The sequence below is a fragment of the Pteropus medius genome, unplaced genomic scaffold (genome assembly GCF_902729225.1).
Source record: "Pteropus medius unplaced genomic scaffold, Ma_sr-lr_union100, whole genome shotgun sequence".
In the NCBI taxonomy this organism is placed as follows: domain Eukaryota; kingdom Metazoa; phylum Chordata; class Mammalia; order Chiroptera; family Pteropodidae; genus Pteropus; species Pteropus medius.
Window position 1 is genome coordinate 890,919 of NW_024352004.1, and position 17,302 is coordinate 908,220.

At 39.0% G+C, this 17,302-nt stretch overlaps 2 protein-coding genes across 12 annotated transcripts; one reads left to right on the forward strand and one right to left on the reverse strand.

Moving 5' to 3' along the window:
* Window positions 1-452: 452 nt before the first annotated feature.
* Window positions 453-7,526, reverse strand: CCDC43 (coiled-coil domain containing 43). 9 transcript variants are annotated; one of them, XM_039846722.1, is made up of 6 exons: window positions 7,274-7,526; window positions 5,600-5,687; window positions 4,246-4,437; window positions 3,533-3,600; window positions 3,110-3,176; window positions 2,023-2,152 (listed from the first exon to the last, which is right to left on the reverse strand). In XM_039846722.1, exons 1-6 carry the CDS (start codon window positions 7,475-7,477, stop codon window positions 2,118-2,120), a joined length of 654 nt encoding a protein of 217 aa, XP_039702656.1. In that variant the 5' UTR covers window positions 7,478-7,526; the 3' UTR covers window positions 2,023-2,117. The 9 variants fall into 9 exon arrangements, with proteins under 9 accessions (XP_039702655.1, XP_039702656.1, XP_039702659.1 ...); XM_039846723.1 differs by lacking the exon at window positions 3,533-3,600 and adding an exon at window positions 3,480-3,532 and having other exon boundaries at window positions 2,030-2,152; window positions 7,274-7,525; XM_039846721.1 differs by lacking the exons at window positions 3,110-3,176; window positions 3,533-3,600 and adding an exon at window positions 3,217-3,275 and having other exon boundaries at window positions 453-2,042; window positions 4,302-4,437; window positions 7,274-7,516.
* Window positions 7,527-7,537: 11 nt separating this feature from the next.
* LOC120589226 (40S ribosomal protein S4, X isoform) lies at window positions 7,538-14,051 on the forward strand. Of its 3 annotated transcripts, none has more exons than XM_039846716.1 (2): window positions 7,538-7,687; window positions 11,894-14,051. In XM_039846716.1, the coding sequence occupies exon 2, from the start codon at window positions 11,901-11,903 to the stop codon at window positions 12,690-12,692; it is 792 nt and encodes a 263-aa protein (XP_039702650.1). In that variant the 5' UTR covers window positions 7,538-7,687; window positions 11,894-11,900; the 3' UTR covers window positions 12,693-14,051. The 3 variants fall into 3 exon arrangements, with proteins under 3 accessions (XP_039702650.1, XP_039702651.1, XP_039702652.1); XM_039846717.1 differs by having other exon boundaries at window positions 7,551-7,687; window positions 11,899-14,051; XM_039846718.1 differs by lacking the exon at window positions 7,538-7,687 and adding an exon at window positions 10,296-10,313 and having other exon boundaries at window positions 11,899-14,051.
* Window positions 14,052-17,302: the final 3,251 nt, after the last annotated feature.

Genomic DNA, 17,302 nt, shown 5'->3' on the forward strand with positions numbered 1-17,302 from the left:
TTTAAAGCAGACTGAGACAAGTGCCTTTCAAGAGTCCATGGATATAATCTGACTCTGCTTCAGAGACCCAAATCAAGGTGAACACAAACCAAAAATTCAAAATAAGTGGTTACTAAATTAAGATAGGCTCTCTCATACACAATCTGGAGCCACAGTTTACTGCTACTGCTATGTAAGGGACTAAGACTCCAACAGTCCTTCAAAGGACTTCAAAGCCAATTTACTAACGTTCCAAAAAACAAGGTAATCTTTATGATCTAATACCTAACCTCACGGAAAGGAAAACTAAGGCAGAGAATTTATAGATTTCAGGAAAAGGTTCTACTAGTAGACAAGATTATTAGAGCTAATCAAAACAAAGCAGAAAGTAAAATTCAACACATTCCTAAGCAACTATCCACATAATTCATTTTCATGGGTAGCTGGAAAGAATTAGAATAAATCAGAAGACACTGATTTAAATAAAGTTTATTTTTTTAAAAAGGTGGTTATTTTTTTTTTTAATTTTTGCAATGTCACGGTTATAGGAGTGTATAGAGGTAACATCTTTTCCTTAACCGTGCTTTTTACCTTCTGCATAAAGGTAAAATTTTGTGTTAATCTCATAGTTAATGAAATAAAACAGGTCAGCAAACTTTGAAGGGCCAGACAGTATTTTAGGCTTTACAAGCCACATAAGGTCTCTGTCACATCCTTTCTTTAACAATCAATCCTTTAAAATCCACTGTTAGTTTGCACCATAAAAAACATACTGAGCCAGATTTATCTTACAGGCAGTAATTTGCTGACCCCTGGTATAAAAATGTCTACTTTGTCTTGTCAGAAAAATTGCTCTCTTCAGGCTTCTTGACAGTCTGCTGTCTGAAGGAGAGAGAGGCCTTATTTAAAATTAAATCTGACGAATGTCAAAAGTAGAAATGGAGAGTTCCTCCTCACTTTTGACCCTCCCAAGCAATCTTCCCACTCACTCAGTTAACCTGTTGAGCACCTACTATGCACACTATTAAATATGTTTTGTGTTAGCAGAGCTTTCCAGTGTTTCTTAAAAAGGGAGGTTCCTCCAGTTTCTCTAAACCCGTAATTATCAGGTCTTTCAACTCATTTGTTTGAGGGTAAATCAAGATTAAAATCTCTACTAGCAATTGAGGATTCATGATTACAAAAAAATGAATCTAGCTAACAATAATATCCTTGCACGCAATACTTACACATCCTTAAAATCACAACCTAGGTGAGGAAAAATAAAGATATTTCTTTTCCTCTGATAGGCTGAACTTTTTTTTAAAAAACATTCTCAAATCTCGAACATCCATCAAATAATTTCTCATTTTCCTAGTCTGTTGCAATGTGACATAAAATCTGGACCCAGATAGGGCTCTTCATTAACTTTCTATTTCAGCCATAAAACAATACATTTAAGGGTGAATATTACTTCTGAAGCAATTTACATTCCCACATTTCATCTCAGGGAAGGAATGGCCATGATTCTCCTTCAAGATAAAAACTGTAACTGTCAGCTTTCTGAATATTCCTGCTGTTTATCCAAGGTGAGGGAAGACTTTTGAAAGTGGCCAAAAGGAGTGCAAGACTTCAGTACTAAAATATAAAGGCGGCCCCCATTCCAGATCTTTGGAACAGATATCTACTACAATAATTTGATTACCCACACCACAGAGACATGGCACATTATGTAATTAGAAGTGTTTGTGATTTTCCTTTTGACCATGTAAACAAAAGTGTAAATGCCTTAGGAAACCACTCTGCAATGTTCTCTCACTTTTCTTAAATATATATGTGCACAACCAGTTCTCCCTTGGATCAGTTCATGAAGAGAAAGAATAGAATGGACCAAGGTTATCGCTTCCGCTCCCCTCGTTGTGTCCTTTTCTTTTCTTTTTCCTTGCGCTCCTGCTTGGCTAGTTTGTCCCTCTCCCTCTGCAGCTTGTCCTGTTCCTTCTTCCTTTGGGACTCATCCCGAAGTGAGTCTCGCTCCAGTTTTCGGGCATTGAGGACATCTTCCACGTTGGTGTTTCGAAACAGAGCTACAGTGAGTTAAGGGATCTGAGTAGAGACCACACAGGTTTCAGCTACTGCTTTTTCCTCATGCTGTCCTCTCTCTACATACCGAGTCTTGAATACTCTCTACCTATTCCTAGTAAAAAAAAAAAAAAATCCTTATGTTTATTTTTGGCTAATGGAAAATCTTAAAACTACCATTACAAAAGTTTAAAATTAACCGTCAGGATAAAAATCTCATTCAGACTTATCTAAATCTAAATATTTAATGAAAATCAAATTTTATTCTAGAATAAGTACTTATACCATCCAATGGCAGAATATTGTTGGAGTACCTAAGCTAGTTTTAGTTAATAGAATATTAATATAAGTGGCAAATTTTTATGTAATTGGCACAGTTAAAATGCCTGAAAGTAAAATAAGTTGTTTAACATTATTGAACTCTATCAATTTTTTTTCCTAGACCACCAAAACTTAAGTGAAAACCATGTTCTAATAATCACAAACTGTGAATTTATAAAAGATATAAGTTTAGCCAGTTAGAAAATACCCAGCCAAAAACTTTACCCCTCATTTCTTGACTTTAAAAACATAACCAGTTACTATCAGACAAGCTCCTTTCTATTCTTAAAATATAACTTATTTTTGCTTCAGTGCTTTAAAAATAAACAAGTCTCCCTAAAATAACTACCCCCCACCTCTGATAATCCACTATACTCTCATTTTTATGAAGGTGGATTTCTAAATCCACTTTTTCTAGGGAGCTTCTCATAAGCGACTTTGCTTAGCATATATGTTTCGATCTGTCCATAGTTTTAGCTTAAAAATAGTTGGTGTTTGTGTTCTCTTTCCAACAAATTAAAAAGTTTTTGAGGACAAAGACCAAAACATCAATATTATTTTAATTGCTTACGCAGTGCTGGGAAACCCAGGACTATACACAGAGAGCACAGATTCTTATTTCCCCTTAGAAATCCTTCCTCTAAACTAAACCCTTCACATTACATGTTAACATGTTTTCTTTGGGGAAAGTTCTTGATAAATTGACCATTTAGGGCTGTCTTAGAAATGGGGCTTACAATACTGGCCTGACCTGAGTTCCTGGAGATAAAAGGAGCCCCCAGCAATGACAGCAAAATAAAAACATCCTCAAGAGGATTCTATGGAGAAACACATGGGGATGGACACAGAGAAGGATACATTTGTCAGAACCAGTGTTCACTGTGGTGGCACCTGAATCATCCTTCTCATCTGCTTCAGTAAGTGATGTTAAGGAAAGTCAGATGGAAAACAAAGGTTAGCACATCCCAACCCAACATCTGAAAACATTCAATAAACTGATAGGTAGGACAAGCACAATGAACAGAAAGGCAGTGTCAGGGGTGTGGTAATAAACCCAGGAGAGTCATTTTTAGAAGTCTCAACTTGGGGAAGATTGTTCAGAGCTTCTGTGAGATCCTTACCTCTTGGAGGCTGAAAAGAAACTTCAGCTGGTTTAGGTGGGCTGCCACATTACCTGAAAACCAGGAGATGGTGAGATGACCTCTAAAACAGTGCTTCTCAAAACGTGGTTCCCAGAACTCCCTGTTAGAAATGCACATTCTTAGGCCTCGCTCAACCTACTGAATCAGAAACTCTGTGAGTTAGAGGCCAGCAATCTGTGTTTTAGCAAGTCTCCCAGAAAACCACTGCTTAAAACACTCTTTTCTAGCCCAAGAAATGAGATTTTGTAATCGGAACCATCACTCTGCCAACCCTGGCAAGAAAAATCATGAGGAAAAACCAGAAGAGAACTTGGCCCAAAAGAGCCTAAGAATTCTCTCCTAAACTAGTGATGAGAGAGCTGATACTTCTGCGACGATGTCCATTCCATTCGAGTGAGTTCGGTAAACTAAGCATTTCCTAAACAAACGTCAAAGTCACAGGAAACCAAACCTGTTCCTACCGGCGACACTTTTCTTTTTACACAGACCCAACTCAAATTCCAGATTTATGCTGGTGTTGCTCGGGAGTCCAGTCTCACTTATAGTTAATGGTCTATTACTAAGGCATTGTTTTACACTTAAATTTTTAAGAACGTTCTGATTATGTGTTGAAAAATATAAATCCAGTATCAACTATTCCAACGTCATTTCTTATACCCATGAAGGGCCACAGATCGCTGCCACTCTAGAGGAGAACATTAAGCTACGGAGGGGGAATGGCAATCTTCCAAAGCTCACTACAAACCAGCAAACGCTTCTGGCTTGAGGCTCGGGATGGTGCCGAGACTCTGAAAAGGATATTCCTCTTCATCTGTCACATCAGCATACTGGGCCAGGAGGGCAGCTTTTCTCTGCTTCTCCTCTTCTGACACCATCCTGGGCTTCACCACAATCTGTGCCTGTTTCTCAATTAGGGTGGCAATGGCCTGTACCTCATCTGGGAGGTGGTGGGAGGGGAAGGAGGGACAATAAGGTTGTATTTGAGAAAAAACAAGCTCACCAAATCACTAGTCCAACCAAGCAGTGCTTGAAATAAAAGCAATGGCATCTGCTGACTCCTTAGAGCCCTGGGGTTCAAAGGAGGTGCCTCGAGAGCCAATGAGAAAGGCAAGGAAGGCCATGCAGGCCAGGCTTTAGGTCTTGTATGTCTTCAACCAGAGCAGCCCTGCTTTTACTTGTTTTACAAATTGAAGTTTTGATGCTTTAAAAAGAAAAAAAAAGGGGGGAAGGAGGGTCGAAAAGCACTGCATTAGAACTGTAGGAAACTAAGCCTCCAAACATGGAACTTTCTCTCCTCTCAACCCAGAAACCTAAGAAAGAATGTAGAATCAACATAAGCTGGTCCCTTCCATGTTGAAACCTTAGATTATTCTAAAGAAAATCAACTATTAAGTTCTCCATTCTCCAAGAAAGAAGGCAATGGTGTCAAATAGTGGTTCTTGTGCTTGGCTGCATATTAGAATCATCCGGGGGGTTGCTTTTAAAAAAATATCAATACCTGGGCCTTAACCCCAAAGATGTTTATATAATTGGCCTATGGTGTGGCCCAGACACTGGCATTTTTAAAAGTACATCAGTGATTCTAATGTATAGCCAAGACTGAGAACTACTGGTGTAAATAGTTTAGAATACATTCTACTAAAGTTTGGCTTTCATGATTTGAGTTTTCTGCATCCTGATGGTATGTTCACTCCTCTTTCATTTTAAAGGGTGAAGGTTTCAGCTAAATAAAGCAAAAGACCAATCATAATTTGTATTATGAAATGAGAATAAGAAAAAGGTAGGAGGTGGGAAAATATATTTGACTCCCACCCATATCTGTAATGCAAATCTATAAGGAGCAGTGGAAAGAGGATGAAAAAGAAAAAAGAAAAACCACAGTGAAGATGATTGTGGTCAGCCGAAGTGGAAAAGTAGAGAAAGGGAAAAGGAAACCAATATTCAGTTAAGAAGTTAAAGTAGGCTGCTGGGTGTTTGCCAGTTTAAATTATCATAGGGAAAATGAATATCGACAGGGAAAACTAAAAACTCTCTCCCTGACCACTGTAAAGGTTGTTGGAAAAGGCAATGGAGGTTAGACATCAAAACTCCAACTCTACCTTCTTTTTTCACTTTGGTGACAACACTTTGAGTTTCTGACCATCGCTCCACAATCTCCTTGCAGATGTTAAGGAGGGAATCTTCTTCCTAGTTGAAAAAGGAGACCAATTAATTCTTAAGAGAGCCCTCAATCTGAACAAAGCCTATGCAGAAAGCACACCTCTCCCTGCTAGTGATGAGAAGAAATCAAGGGGAGGGTTTGGGAGCCACAGAAGAGTATGTTTCTCTTCTGAGGCTCTAAACACAGAAGTAATCCTGTGTGTGAGTCCTAGAATCCATACCTGTTAGGTCAAGAACACCCACTTCATTCTGCCAAGCTTCAGGGGAAAGGATTCCCACCAACTCAAGGATTCCCACCAATGAGGAAGTCTTCCTCATTCTTTTGGGGCAAAAACCTGTTGCCTGTGTCAAAACCCTCGTCTGTGAAATCTTTCTTGGCCAATATGCTCAACTCGGTATTCTCCAAGGTTTATCACTTTCATGCCAAGAGACTATTATAATCGAAGGCAAAATCATGCCTGCCTGCCTTTATCAGTAGACATACAGCTCCAAATAATGACAGCATGAAAAAAACACGTCAAGGAGCTGGTACCAGTGGGTACCCAAGTTACCTCAACTTCTTCTTCATAGAGTTCTTAGAAATCTCCCAGCTGGAAATAAAAACTAACCTACATTGCTTGCCTCCTGCTCTTTCCCCTACAACTGGCAATGTCAGGATTTAAGAAAATAATTTAATCCACTGTGTTGCATTTCCACTTAAGTTATGAGCTGCATCACAAGCTGTGTTAAAGCTTTCTCAAATATAGGTCAATCTCACCACAGCAGCCTCTGGGCCTAAAAGGGGTCCCCTGCCAGGAAGTCTTGGGACAGCAGCACTAGTGTTATATTTCAACCATGTGCCCAATCAAAAAACTACCCGTTCGACACGTGTTAGTGGAGATAGAAGGCAGCAGAAATGATCAGGAAAAGTGGACAATTTGGTGACACAGCTGAAAGAACACATTTTTGAATTCTTGAATCTGCCTTTAAGAAACAGTCCCAAGTTCATCTCTCTTCTTTAAAACTCTGGTCTCTCTTATTCCTACACCTACTTCCCCACCCCTGCCCCCATGCACACAACAATTACTGCACTTCTAAATACTATAAAGGATAAAGCGTAATGTTGCTTCAGTTCTGCCTAGGTATGAAAACACCTCTACCGCAAGTTTACCTTTTTTGAACTTCTACCTCCAAAGTAGGAATCGAGAGGCTACTTCCCGCAGGCTTTTGTCATGAGACAGCCCTGAGTACTGCCTCTTAAAGGGCACAGACATCTCAGTGCACTTTATTCCCCCTTCTGAACAATGTCAAAGGATGGGAATGAAATTGGTCGTTAGACGTTTAAGATAAAACGTTAGACATTTCAACGCCTTCGGAAGTATACTCACCCACAAGCATCAGGGAGGGCCTTGTTCTCAGTAATAAGGGAAAGCCATTCCTCTTGATGCACCTGCAACCTTCCGGCTTCCCAAAACCCTAGATGGGGGGCAACCCTCTTCTGCCGCGGCCCCACAGCTTAGAAGAGTACTCCTCTCCCAGAAGAGATGACTAATCCTCTGGGACATCGGATAAGGAGTTACAAAGTACTGACAGGGGCTGGCAACAGGATAAAGGAGTGAGTTTGGGCTTCTTACCAGGAAAGCAGAGAGGATACCCTGCAGAGCATCCAGCTTCTCTTCTTCCTCCTCCTCCTGCAGAACTCCCAGGATGTATGCGCCGTAAACGGCTCGGTCCACTCCCAGCGCCTCCAACCGTTCGTCCAACCACGATCCAAAGCTGCTGCCCCCGCCATCGCCTTCGCCGGAGGAAGCCGCGTCCACTTCACTGGGCGCCGCCATCTTGGGGTCAGGGTCCTGCCGGCCCCTAAGGCGCCTACCGCAGTGCCTGACGGGCCGCACCGTTGGTCTACTGCGCATGCTCAGAGAGGGAATCCACGCCCGCCGCAGTGGGCGTAGACCGATAGTTACTCGCCGCGGCGTTTTGTGATTTCTAAATAGAGCGAATCTTGGCTCGCGGACGGTCACGTGATCTTTCAGGAACTCTGACAGGTGAGTATTTTTAACAGACTCTTTTTTACGGTTTGGGAGGTTCAGAGAGGTTCAATAACTTGGCCAAAATCACGCGGCTTATAACTAAACAGGACGGAACTCAACTGCGAGTCGGGCGCTGCGGCCTACCTCACCGGGCTGCCCTTCCGCACACACTCTTGGCGTACGAAGCCACACGCTCCCACACAGCTTTCACACAGCTTTCAAACAGGGACCTGCTGATTCTGTTCGGAGTACCCACAGTTTCTATCGCTTTCCAAGCCTCTCCTCCATCAAAATTAAGGCTTCGGAAAACCTTCCCGGCTACCCTGCCTTCTATGTTAAGACTACTCCAGTGTGCTGTGGTTGCTTCTCTTAGCAGCATGTACTTAACGCAATACCGGACACATACTAGGTGCTCAGTAAATGTACAGGCAACCTCAAGTCATTTTTTTCATCCATTCACAGGAGTATCTTTGAGGAGCCTTATTTATTCTTTGCCAGGCACTGTGCTAAGAGCTTTTGATGCATTGTCTTTTGTTATCCTTCCAACAACCCTATGAGGAGGTGCTTTTATCATCCATGAATTGAAGTTAAGGAAACTGAGTCACGGAAAGAGTCACAACAACTGGGAGCCTAACCAGAGGCAAGAGCTTGCGCCTCAGCAAAACACTTGGATTACCCAAGAACCTGACTTGGCTTTCTCTGAACTACAGAGGAAGCTGGCAGGTCACTGGCCGGACTCCTTCATTCACTAAATATTTAGTACCTACAGCATGGCATTGCTGTAGGTACTAAAATACAAAAATAAATGTCACAAAATATCTGCCCTCAAGAGGGTCTTCAGTCTAGTGGGAACAGACATGTTTAAACTAATAATGATAATGTAGTGAGATAAATATGTTAATGGAGCTTTGTCTAATGGAGGTTGCAGTAGTATGCCTAGAAGATCATTAGATTAATGTTGCCTGTTGGAGTGAGATTGGAAGCTGTGGAGAAGGATCCAGAAAGGCTTCCTAGGGGAGATGATGCTTACACTTTTTTGAGGAATAAATAAGAGTTCTTTAGGCAAAAAGACTGGAAGAGAAAGGAAGCGGATCCAGATGCAGGGAACTGTGTACAAACGTTTGGTAGGGGGCCTCCAGAGAATCATGTATGGCTTGAGCAACAGAGTTCAGATAGAAGATATTCAGGGGATGACAACAAAAAAAGGGAGGGGGGCACTTGAATACTTTGCGAAGGGCCTTTTGAGAGAGTACTCTACCCTTCTCATTGGGATAATGTAAGTGAATGGACGTGGAACACTACTATACAGCTCAGTAGAAATACAGGGTGATGTGACTATTAGCCCCACAACTTCTGTGTTCTCACTGAGTTAAAACGTAACAATAATGGCCTCAGAAGGCAGAGTCAGCCCACAAAGACTTGCCCCTGTTTCAAGTCTTCAGGTATATCTACTAATCCAATGGCTGTCTTGCAGTTGACAGATGTAGGAACCATCATAGCTCAAGGATCATAATTTGAGATCAGTACAGAACTCCCACAACCAGAAAAGTTGCACCAAATTTTGTTTGTTGTTTTTTTTGTTTGGTTGGGGGTTTTTTTGGTGATAATTACAGACCCACTGGAAGTTGCAAAAATAGTACATAGAGACCTATGCACCTTTACCCATTTTTCCCCAATGGTAACATTTTACATAACTATAGTGCAATATCAAAATCAGGAAATTGGTATTGGTACAATGCACAAAGGTTTTTTGAAAGCATCACAAGGGTCTCACAAAACTGAGTGAAAGCTTTCCAGACCCTGCATAGTATATATATCCTCCTTAGATATTTTATTATATAAGTAATTGCTCATGGTTCAAAAAATAATTCATGTAACTGGGCAAATAACAGCATATAAAAAAAATCAAAATGGCTTTTTACACTATAAAAAGATGCTGTCACATTTATAATTAAAAAAATATGCTAATTAAACTGTGTGTGCTTCTCAGATCAGAAAGTCTGATAGTACATTGTGTTGAGCTATGATTGGGTAACAGGTACTGGAAAATGTTGGAGCAGGAAGTAAATCAGTCCAATCTTGTTGGAGAGCAATTCAAAAAGGCCCAGCATTTTCTACTTCTGGGAATTTATTATAATACACATGTCTGTGCAGAATGACATATTTATAAGGATATTCATTGCAGTGATGCTTATTGTAGTGAAAAGACAAATAGTCCAAATTCTATCTATAGGAGACTGGCTCCAAAAAGCCACAGAAAGTATTGTGCAGCTATAAAAGTAGAGGAAGCTGTTTATGGACTGATGTGTAACAAAAATCAAGATATGTTCTTTAAAAAGTGAGGCTCAGAACACTAATGTAATGTTCACTACCATTTGTGTTTAAAACAAGATGGGACAGAGGGAATACATATACATACATGTCCTCACATGTGCATAAAATATCTCTAGAAAGATAAACAAGGGATGTTAAGATGGTTGTCATTGAGGAGAACTCAGGAAGACTAACTTTAAAACATCTTTCTTTAAAATTATGAACTAGTTATATTTATTTACCTTGCATCTTTTTTTTTTTTTTTTAAGAAATACTGCCTACTTGAAACCTTTCCTTCAGTCTCATTTTCTTCCCGCTCTCCCCAAAGGTAATTGCTATTCCTGAATTTGGTATTTATCTTCCTCTTTAATGTTTTGAAACATAATACCTTACATATTACTACATATGTAATACATAGTACAAAATGTGTATGTATCCATCCATATGCAAGTATCCCTAAACAATATATAACATTGTTTTGCATATTGGACTTCTCATTCTGCAATGTGCTTTTTTTCACTTAAGATTTTAAAAAATATTTACCTATGTTGATACATATAGCTCTTATCCATTCATTTAAACCACTGTGTAGTATTCCATTGTTCAGCTATACCCCAGTTGCTCCATTTGGACATTTCAGTTTTCTTCGTTTTCTAAACAGTGCTTCATTTCACATTCTTATATATGTCTCCTTGCCCACCTGCGGGAAAGTTTCTCTAGATCGGTGAGCATCATACATATTTTTTCCACATATTCTAAAAATATTTTCACCATGCATCCCTAATATTTGAATATGTATTTATTTATAAATTAAATGTGCGAACCAACATACCAAATTAGTATGTCCATCATAAGGCATTCAAAAAGATAACTATAAAAAAGACAATTAAAAAGTAAAATAGTGTATAACAAATATTTATTTATTTGTAGTACAAAAATCCTTAGTGAAAGTGATGTGATTGAATATGCTTTATCACTTTCCCCCTTATATTTTTCTTTTTAATGGTGGTAGAATGCACATGACATAAAATTTATCATCTTAACCATTTTTAAGATACATGTCAGTACTGTTAGGGATTCATTACCAGCAAGAGTTCCTCTTGAACTTCAGTGATTTTCTCACTTCTTGGCCAACTGGCTCTCTCTGGATGCCGACTGGATTTTCATTGAATCTGGAGTGTTCACATGTGTGTGAGTCATTAGGATTATTTGTAATCTTAATCTTGCTTCTTCAAAGAAATCTTGTTTAAACTCCTTGTTTACCTTTTGGGGTTAGGAAATTAAATCCAGATAGCATAATCTGTAAATCCATTTGTCTGGACATGTATAAATTGCATAAAACACTGAAAAAAACAACACGAAGCTCTGAAAGAAAACACATACAACCCTTCCAAATAGGAAACTCCCCTTTCCCCTTACCCAGATAACCCACCTGCTCTACCGCATAACCCAGGATGTCTGACATGAGGGACTCAGAAAGGGCACGAGTGTCAGTCAACCTACTAAAGATTAGCAAAGCTTACTTGGATTTCTTTTAGATAAAAATAAATTTAACTTCTAATATTTCCTTGTAGCACATCTGTAATTATCTTGTGCCTGAGGGATACACACATCTCTGGAGACCAAAATATACCTAGAAACAGAATTGCTGGGTTGAAGGGCATGTACCTTACTGAATATCACCAAATTGCTCTTCCAAGGGCTTTGTCTCAGTTTACATTCCACCCTTTTCTTCACACTTTTACTGAAACTTGATTTTAATATACTTTAATTTTTGCCTGTCAGAAGGGTGGGAAATGGCACCTAATTGTTGTTTAATTTGCATTTTCCTAATTACTAGTATAAGCATTTTTTAATATACTTATTAGCCCTTAAAATTTCTTTGTCTCGCTTTCTTTCCGTGCCCAGTGCAGTCATGGCTCGTGGTCCCAAGAAGCATCTGAAGCGTGTAGCAGCTCCAAAACATTGGATGCTGGATAAACTGACGGGTGTGTTTGCTCCTCGTCCATCTACCGGTCCCCACAAGCTGAGAGAATGTCTCCCTCTCATCATTTTCCTGAGGAATCGACTGAAGTATGCCCTAACTGGAGATGAAGTAAAGAAGATCTGCATGCAGCGGTTTATCAAGATTGATGGCAAGGTCCGGACTGATGTAACCTACCCTGCTGGCTTTATGGATGTCATCAGCATTGACAAGACGGGAGAGAATTTCCGTCTGATCTATGACACCAAAGGCCGCTTTGCTGTTCATCGGATTACACCTGAAGAGGCCAAGTACAAGTTGTGCAAAGTGAGAAAGATCTTCGTGGGCACAAAAGGAATCCCTCATCTGGTGACTCATGATGCTCGCACCATCCGCTACCCTGATCCCCTCATCAAAGTGAACGACACCATTCAGATTGATTTGGAAACTGGCAAAATTACTGATTTCATCAAATTTGACACTGGTAACCTATGTATGGTAACCGGAGGTGCTAACTTGGGAAGAATTGGTGTGATCACCAACAGAGAGAGACACCCTGGCTCTTTCGATGTGGTTCATGTGAAAGATGCCAATGGCAACAGCTTTGCCACCCGGCTTTCCAACATTTTCGTTATTGGCAAAGGCAACAAACCGTGGATTTCTCTTCCCCGTGGCAAGGGCATCCGCCTCACCATTGCCGAAGAGAGAGACAAGAGACTGGCAGCCAAACAGAGCAGCGGGTGAAATGATCTCTAGGTAACATGACTAGAAAAGTCTTTGTACCTAATTAAAGTTAAATATAGCATGATCACTTGCCAAAAAAAAAAATTCCTCATCTTTGAATTGCCTGTTTATATCACTTGCAAATTTTTCTATTGGATTATTTGTCTTTTCCATATTAATTCGTTAGGAGTATACTTTTACTTTTTTTTTATTTCACTAATTTCTATTTATATTGCTCACCATCTGCAGTTTTGGGGTATACTCTGCTGTTCATGTTCTGATTTCTCTAGGTAAACACTTAGCTGATTTATTTTTGATCAGTCTTTCTGATAAAGCATATATGCTGAAGGTCATATATTTTCTTTTAAGTACTTTAACTGAATGTTACTTTTTAAAAGGAATCTCTCAGCTTTTGCTATGTGGTTTTTCACTGTTGCAGTTCTAAATATATTATAGTTTCGTTGTTTTATTCTCCTTCCATGAGTTATTTAGAACTGTGGTTTTAAATTTCCAGAGGTATGCATTTTGTTTCATTCCTTTAAAAAGAAAAAAAAAAGTATCTTTTTTGTTACTGATTTCTAACTTCATTATATTGTGTTCTTAGGATATGTTCTGTATGACTTTATCGGTTAATACTTAGTGAGCTAAAACTAATATTATATGCCAACTTAATTGAAAAATTAAAAAATTATTTTAAAGAAAAAAAACAAAAAACGACTTTAATGGCCTAGTGTAAGTCAAATTTTATGTTCCATGTGTACTTGAAAATAATATTTGTTTTCTAATATTTGTAAATTAAAGTTTATTACATTGTTTAATCTTTTATATGTTACTAATTTTGTTTTATTTTTGTTCATGTATCATACTTTTTAGGGGAAAAGTATATTAAAATGTATCACTATGTTTGTAGGTTTTTTCGTTTTCCCTTGTATTTCTGCCTAAAAGATTTTTGAGGCTATGTTGTTAGATTCATATAAGTACTAGATGATAGATGAATTTTATCATCAAGCAATGAAACCTGTATCCCTATTATCCCTTAAAGTCTATTTTGTGAGATTTTAAAATCGCTGTTATCAGTTTTCTTTCTCTATTTTGCCCTAAATTGGGAGGCAGCAGAGAACAATGTTAAGAGTATGGCCTCTGAAGTCATAGTGCCTGGTTCCAAATCCCAGCACTAACATATCTTGTCTATATGATTTCAAGCAAGTTAATAACCTCCAGTGTTCCCACGTATAAAATGGGCATAGTTACTGCCCGCCTCATAGGATTGTTAGGAGGATTAAACTAATTACTATTTTTAAAGTATTTTGAACATCATAGAAGGCACTCCATGTGTATTCGTAAAATAAAATAAATATATCTGCATCCCTTTTGTGTCAACTTTTCTGTGTCATTATTTCACAAGTATTCCTCTGGTAAACACCATATGGCTGGTAGATAAAGAAGTGCTGCTGTAGATACCTTTATTACATAACTAATATCACGTGTGTGAGTTTAGGGGTTGCTGGATGGAAAAATATGTACATTTGTAATTTTGCTAGACAGTGCCAAATTGCCTTACATAGAAGGCTGGTAAAACCCATATGTAATGCAATGTGGCATTATATAGCAAAATTGATCTTTGCCAGTCTGTTAAGTGAAAAATGGTATTTTGGTGTAGATTTAATTTGCATTTCTCTTATTTTAAGTGAGGTTGAGCATATTTGAATGCTCTTTGTATTTCCTTTTCTGTGAATGTTCCCTTACCCATTTTCAATTGGGTCGTTAATCTTTTCTGTATCTCTTTGTACAAATTTTGAAGAAATTGGCCCTCGTTCTGTGATATGAGCTGGATTTTTAAAAAATTCTAAGTACTTTCCTTCAGGAATCAAGAAAAATAGAAAATTTTGAATTATTGTCTCAAAATATTTTATGCCACGTAGTAAAAGCTGCCTTTTTCTGGTCGTTGACTTCGTACTAAACACATCTTTAATCTTTAAAATGTTACTGTCTGATAGATGATATTATCTTCACTTTACACATGAAGCTCAGAGAGATTCATTCATTCAACAAATAATCATTAAGCACCTACTATGTTCTTTGGGAATATAGCAGTGAGTAAAACAGAAAAGGTCCTTGTTCTTATGGGCTTATATTCTAGGGAGGAAATATAGATAATAAACAAACAAGATACTTTCTGATACTGCAAAGTGCTGTGAAGAAAATAAGCCAAAGTGATGTACCTGGCAAGGAATGGGGAAGCTACTGTTAGGTTGGGTGGTTTCAGAAGTCCTATATGAAAAAGTGAGATTTGATCTGATGCCTAAAAGGAAAGAAAAGATCTGGGAAAGGTCGTAGAGCAGGAATGAGCTTGGCTTCTTCAAGACAGAGAAATTGCCTTACATAGAAGTTTGGACTGAGGAGCAAACAGGGAAAGCCACTGAGTTTTTTTTTTTAAAGAAGGGTAATTTGATCTGATTGTATTTGCATCAATCAAGATAGGCTGGGTTAGCAATTCTGAAAGTTTTGGTTTCAGGGCCCTTTCTATTTTTAAAAATTGAGGATCCAGACAGCTTTTTCATTTATGTGTATATTAGTTATCTAATGCTGTGTACAAATCACCCCAAAATTTAATGACTTAAAACACCAATCATTTATTTTTCTCTGGGGTTCTGTGGGCCTGGAATTTGGGAGCAGCTTGGCTGGGATTTTCTGACTTGGAATCTCATAAGGTTACAGTTATCTGAAAGTTTGACCAGGGCTGAAGGATCTGCTTGCAAGTGGCTCAGTCACATGAGTGGTAATCATAGTTGGTGCTGACTGTCAGCAGGAAGCCTCAGTTTGTCTCCAGGTGAGCTTCTCCACAGGCGTACTCGAGAGTCTTTATGTCATGAATGCTGGCTTCCCCCACAGCTGACCATCCAAGAAATGGCAATGCAAATGCTGAAATGTCTTATGAGTCAGCCTCAGAAGTCGCACATTGTCATTTCCTCATTATTCTATCGGTCCATAGCCCAATAGAATCGCAAAATGGAAAAAGCAGGGATATGAGAACTTACACTGCCTGCGGTGCTTTCAGACACGGGACACCAATTTTGGGACGAATTGCATTTGCCAGGTCCCCAAAAGCGAGCTAGAAGTAGGTTGGATCATCTAGTGCACGCACTGCAGCTGCAGGGGCTGCTCTGGCTGAGGGCCTCAGGCCCTGACCCCTCTCCGCCCAGGACATTTGACTTCGCAGGTTTCTGCCTATTGCACCACCCTCTTTTCCGAGAGCAGCTCTTCTCGCAGAGCGATGCCCCAGACTTGAGTTGGAACATGGTCTCTGTGTGAAGGCTTTGGTGTTCATCAGCCATGATTTATAGAAATAAAACTTTTAAACCTTAAAAAAAAAAGTACATAGCCTTCTTTGATACAATATTCATATAGTTCTCTGCTTATGGCTTTCCACTTGTAGAAGAGGTCAAAAATATAGCGGGTTTTCTGGTGGTGGATCCTGAAGATGGGCCACAAAAATTCCACTTTCCTCTTTCCCTCATGAGGTTCTGTTTCAGCTTCTCTCATCTTTTGATCTAAATCATCCCTTGTTGGCTCAATCAACTCCCAGCCATCTTGGGGAGCTTTCCGGCTTCTTTTGACTTTAGGCATTTTTTTCCCCACAAGGACACCAGGAATCAAGGATCATTTCAGGCCGTCTTGGACAATGGCTACCACTGTGTAGGTATTCTTACATTTATATTTATAAATACAACATTTTATATATTGCATATATACCTAAAATTTTATTGATATTTACCATATTAGAAAATAAAGTTTTTAAATAGTTCATTTAAAACTAAGCCCACTATGTTAACATAAATAATGCATTTTAATAAAAATATATCTTCCGAAACAAAAATAAGAATGGCATTATTTTACATTTCTGCAAATCTCTTTAATATTTGGTTTCACAGAAGAGTGTTGGATTCTCCTTTTTGCTCTGCATACTCCACTTAACATTCATGAGAGAATGAGAGCAAAAATGGAAAGTAATATCTTAGTATCATTATAAAAATAGTTTCGACCTCATAGAACCTTCTCAAAGGGCTGAGCCACACTTTGAGAATCTTGAGCTAGATTATGATATGGTAACAAATGTGCAAAATCTCAGTAGCTTACAGTAAGAGTTTATTCCTTGCTCATGCTACATATCCACTATGGGTTGCCTACGCTTTTGTTCCATATCATCTTCACTAAGAAACCCAGGTAGACAGGGCAGCCTCTAGCTAGGAGATTGCCAGTCATTGTGATGAAGGAGAAGCACTTGGTAAACCATCCTGACTTGTAAAACTTATGTTTGGAAGTGATGTGTCATTTTCTTTCTTTTTTTCATCAGCCAAAACAAGTCACATGGCCAAGTTTAGCTAATCAAGGCTGGGACATATAATCTTATGCAGGGAAGGGCCCTACTGGAAGGGATACCAAGTACATGTGGTATGTATACCTCTACTATGGTGTTTAAAGAATTCTGGTTGTGCATGGAGAATGGATTATATTGGGGAGAGATAGAAAGCTACTCAAGGGCAGAAGCAGCATCAGGAATTGACAATACTTTGGACAAGAAATTATAGTGGGTTGGAATAGGGTGATAGCAGGGGTCTAATTCAAGATGT

Coding starts and splice junctions, on each gene's coding strand:
- CCDC43 (XM_039846719.1), bottom strand. CDS start 7,477: ATGGCGGCGCCCAGTGAAGTGGACGCGGCTTCCTCCGGCGAAGGCGAT. Junction 5,688..7,273: donor GTATCCTCTCTGCTTTCCTG/GTAAGAAGCCCA, acceptor TTTTTCAACTAG/GAAGAAGATTCCCTCCTTAA. Junction 3,601..4,245: donor CAAGCCAGAAGCGTTTGCTG/GTTTGTAGTGAG, acceptor CATTTCTAACAG/GGAGTTCTGGGAACCACGTT.
- LOC120589226 (XM_039846716.1), top strand. CDS start 11,901: ATGGCTCGTGGTCCCAAGAAGCATCTGAAGCGTGTAGCAGCTCCAAAA.